The 3,807-nt window shown below is 38.2% G+C and overlaps 1 protein-coding gene across 1 annotated transcript; it reads right to left on the reverse strand.

The window, feature by feature from the left end:
• Positions 1 to 809: 809 nt before the first annotated feature.
• Positions 810 to 3,439, reverse strand: LOC132643891 (3-ketoacyl-CoA synthase 11-like). The gene is made up of 2 exons (XM_060360423.1): positions 3,241 to 3,439; positions 810 to 3,003 (listed from the first exon to the last, which is right to left on the reverse strand). The coding sequence occupies exon 2, from the start codon at positions 2,686 to 2,688 to the stop codon at positions 1,150 to 1,152; it is 1,539 nt and encodes a 512-aa protein (XP_060216406.1). The 5' UTR covers positions 2,689 to 3,003; positions 3,241 to 3,439; the 3' UTR covers positions 810 to 1,149.
• Between the last annotated feature and the right edge of the window lie 368 nt (positions 3,440 to 3,807).

Genomic DNA, 3,807 nt, shown 5'->3' on the forward strand with positions numbered 1-3,807 from the left:
CGTTCTGGAGATGTGATGTTTGCCTAGAGTGTTACTACACCAACAGGCCTAATTTTCTAGTTTTTTCAAGAATTAAGTAGAGCCTAGAATTTTACTCTCCCCATAGAAATTCCACTTTCAGATGTCCTACCTTTTTCTTCTCTTTCACTAGCTGCTTGTTTGAAACAGGAAAATACAGGGAAACACAGGCCAAGGTGTAAAAAAATTCCTCTCCCTTCATTGATTTGTGAAGAAGAGCGAGAACTAAGTTTGCCCTTGGATGCCTGGTTAACATAAACGGTAAAATATTACTCCCTCTAATCCATTTTATGTGACACACTTTTCTTTTTAGTTTATCCAAAAAAAAAGGTCACATTTCTATATTTAGAAACAATTTAACTTTACGAAATGATTTACAACTAAACAAATATCTAAGACTTATTTTGAATCACAAATTTCAAAAGTCTTCATTTTTTTCTTAAACTCCATGCCTAATCAAATGGTGCCACATAAATTGAGACTTTTATCTTTTCTCTCCGCTTTCATCTAAAACCACTTTCTCCATTATTTTCCTCTATTTCCCTTTCCCATTTACAAACAAAACAAGAAGGTAGATAATTTTATGAAACTTTATCCTATTATAAACAAATGGATAGAGATACGTTTCAACATTTTTCTTTTTTTTCACCTTCAACTTCACCTAAATGTTACTTCCAACAAAGAAAAAGAAAAGGTGAATTGTGCTCCTTTTTCTTTGGTATCTTTTCAATGAATAGGGGAATGTATATCGATGAAGCAAACTTAGTCTGATAGCAATAACACACAACTGATGAATAATGAATATGAATTTCTAGGATAAATGATGAATAAGAAATTGTACATGCATATCAACTGATAGATATTCAACAATTACCCCCCTGAATTCCAAATTAACTAACAAGTCAACGACCCTAAACTCAATATTCAGAAACATCAGAAGACTTACTTGATTCTCATAACAAATTGAGAGCAAGTAGAATTCCCTATCTAAGCTTCTCAATAGAATTAGATCAGCTATAGACTAGCTTTAGAATCACAAGGAAACAACTGAACAGCACATGCCAACTGAAAAAGAATAATCACCTGCATTTTTTGGGAACACTAAGCTAAATGAAAGCTCCATTTGGATTGTTAGATTTTTGCAACCCTTGGAACATCCACAGGGAACTGGTCGATCTCATCCATCCACGGGCTCTTCTCCTTGGCTGGATTAATCGATCGTAAAGCTTTCCAAACTGCACTGTTACATTTGAACCCTGAACCAAACGCTATCTGCCAAGTTCGGTCTCCCCTCTTGATCCTTCCCTTAGCTTCCGAGTAGGCCAATTCGTACCAAAGGGAGCTGCTTGAGGTGTTGCCGAATCGATACAATGTCATCCTTGAAGGCTCCATGTGCCAGTCAGTGAGTTGCAGGTTTTTCTCTATTTCATCTAACACAGCTCTGCCACCAGCGTGAATGCAGAAATGCTCAAAGGCCAATCTAAAGTCTGGGATATAAGGTTTGATCTTCATCTTCAACAGTTTTCTTCCCACGAGGGTGGCGAAGAAAAGCAACTGCTCGGACATGGGAAGCACAAGAGGACCCAATGTAGTGATATTGGTTTTTAGAGCATCGCCAGCTACTGCCATCAAATCCTTTGACAGTGATACTCCAACTTTTCCATTGGGATCTTCCATTTGATAAACACAAGAAAAGCACTTGTCATCGGAACCTTTGTGAGTTCTGACAGTATGGACCAACTGGTACTTTGATCTTCTTCGCTCAGATCCTTTGTTGGAGAGCAATACAGCAGCACCTCCCATCCGGAATAAGCAATTTGGAAGGAGCATCGATTTCTCAGTCCCAAAATACCAGTTCAGGGTGATGTTTTCCATGCTGAGCACCAAAGCATACGTATTGGGATGGACTTGAAGAAGATCTTTTGCAAGATCGATCGAGATTAAACCAGCACTACAACCCATTCCACCAAGATTGTAGCTAACAATGTTCCCACGAAGCTTGTAATGGTTCACAATCATTGCAGACAATGAGGGGGTTGGATTAAACAAGCTGCAGTTTACAACTAGAATTCCAATATCCTTTGGCTTAATACCGGTTTTAGCAAGGAGCTCATCAATGGCACCAAACATAACAATCTCAGCTTCTTTTCGTGCTTCTGCCATACAAGGATTTGGTGGTACCCTCAGCACAGCTTCAGGGAGATAGGTTGATTCACCAAGGCCAGACCTCTCAAGAATTTTCCTTTGGAACTCAAGAGTTTCATCAGGGAATGAACCAGTCAACTTTGACCTCTCCATGAAAATCTGCCTTGTGCATTTCCTAGAATCTTCAGGCTTATAGCACGAGAAATTAACAAGATATACAGGGCGAGGACGGGTTAGGAAATAGAGGGTGGACAGGAAGACCAAAAGGGTGGAGCATATGACGACAGATATGAGATTGAACCTAAGCTGCTCCCAAAGAATATATAGGTCAGTGGGCGAGAACGTAGAGAGTTGAGCAGCAAGGATAATAACTAGAGGGGATAAAAATAGGTACATTCCATGGGTAATGAGGTAATGATATCCAAGTTTCACATACTTGAGCTTCACAGATTGTTTGAAATCAGGAAAGTTTCTGGAATAAGAAGGGGGGTTGTTAACTTGGGCTTCTTGTTTGGCTTCACTCATTTTGATGGAACTCAACAACTTTGCACTACCCAACTAATAAAATCAACAGTTCAAGGGCAATCAAGCCCTTCAAACAAGAATGGGAATCTTTAAGGTCAAAGGTTATTCACTAAAGATAGACCTAAAGTGCAGATTATAGGAGGTTTCAAGATTGAACTTTTTGTTGACAAATGGTTTCAAGATTGAATTTTTATGAGGTCTAAGGGTTTAACAGCAAACAAGGGTTCCTAAAAATAGCTAGATCTAACAGGAAATAGGACTTAAGACCAAGAATTTCAAAGGAGTACCTCACTCAGCCCAAAATTAGAGAACTTCCTGCAAGCAAAATAAAAGAGAGCAAAACAAAACAAATTTCAGTCAGACTTCACGGACATTAACCACCTTACATTACAGTCAAACATAAGATCTAGCACAAAACCCCAAATTCCAAAAGCTTAAACGGGAAAAAAAAAAAAAAAAAAACAACAACAACAACAAAGAACCCCATTTCAACCAAACATCCATGGAACTAAAATAATCAAGAATTAACAGAACCATAGATCATGAACAAACCTTTTTGTCAACACAGACAACCCCACAAACAGGCCTCCACGGAGAATCCTATGTGCTGTTATGGAGAGAGAAAAAAAAGAGAGAGAAGCATGATGGTTTTTGAAATAGATATAACCAGGGTTTAATAAATAATAATAAGTGCATGGAGGAGGCAACAATGAGAAATTAGAATAGTTGTACACTTGCTTGTGGGGCCTTTGTGCAGCAGCCAAGAAAGTGGGGCTAAGGAAGGAGGATAATACAACAGTGGAACATTAAAATGAAGGAAAAAAGGAGGGTTGAGGTGTAAAGTTTGGTTTCGTAAAGGATTTTGGACTGTGGTGATGAGCCTATCAAATTTGACCACTGATTTTGTTGGCAACGTGCTAATGTGTTGTTGGGGCTAGTGGCAGCCTGGCTGCCAGAATCTTAGAACACTAAAACAACTTTTGGAATTATCTTGTTTAGTCCTATTATTAATCAATTTAGAAAATTAATTTTTTCAACAAATTGGGTTCTAGCTTTTCTTTTTCCCCTTCTGAGTTGTATCTTGGATGAATCCTTCCTTATTATGCTATTTTTTAACAA

This window comes from Lycium barbarum, chromosome 1, assembly GCF_019175385.1.
Source record: "Lycium barbarum isolate Lr01 chromosome 1, ASM1917538v2, whole genome shotgun sequence".
In the NCBI taxonomy this organism is placed as follows: Eukaryota; Viridiplantae; Streptophyta; class Magnoliopsida; order Solanales; family Solanaceae; genus Lycium; species Lycium barbarum.

What these genes read in the sequence shown, in the direction of transcription:
- LOC132643891 (XM_060360423.1), bottom strand. Translation starts at nt 2,688, where the DNA reads ATGAGTGAAGCCAAACAAGAAGCCCAAGTTAACAACCCCCCTTCTTAT.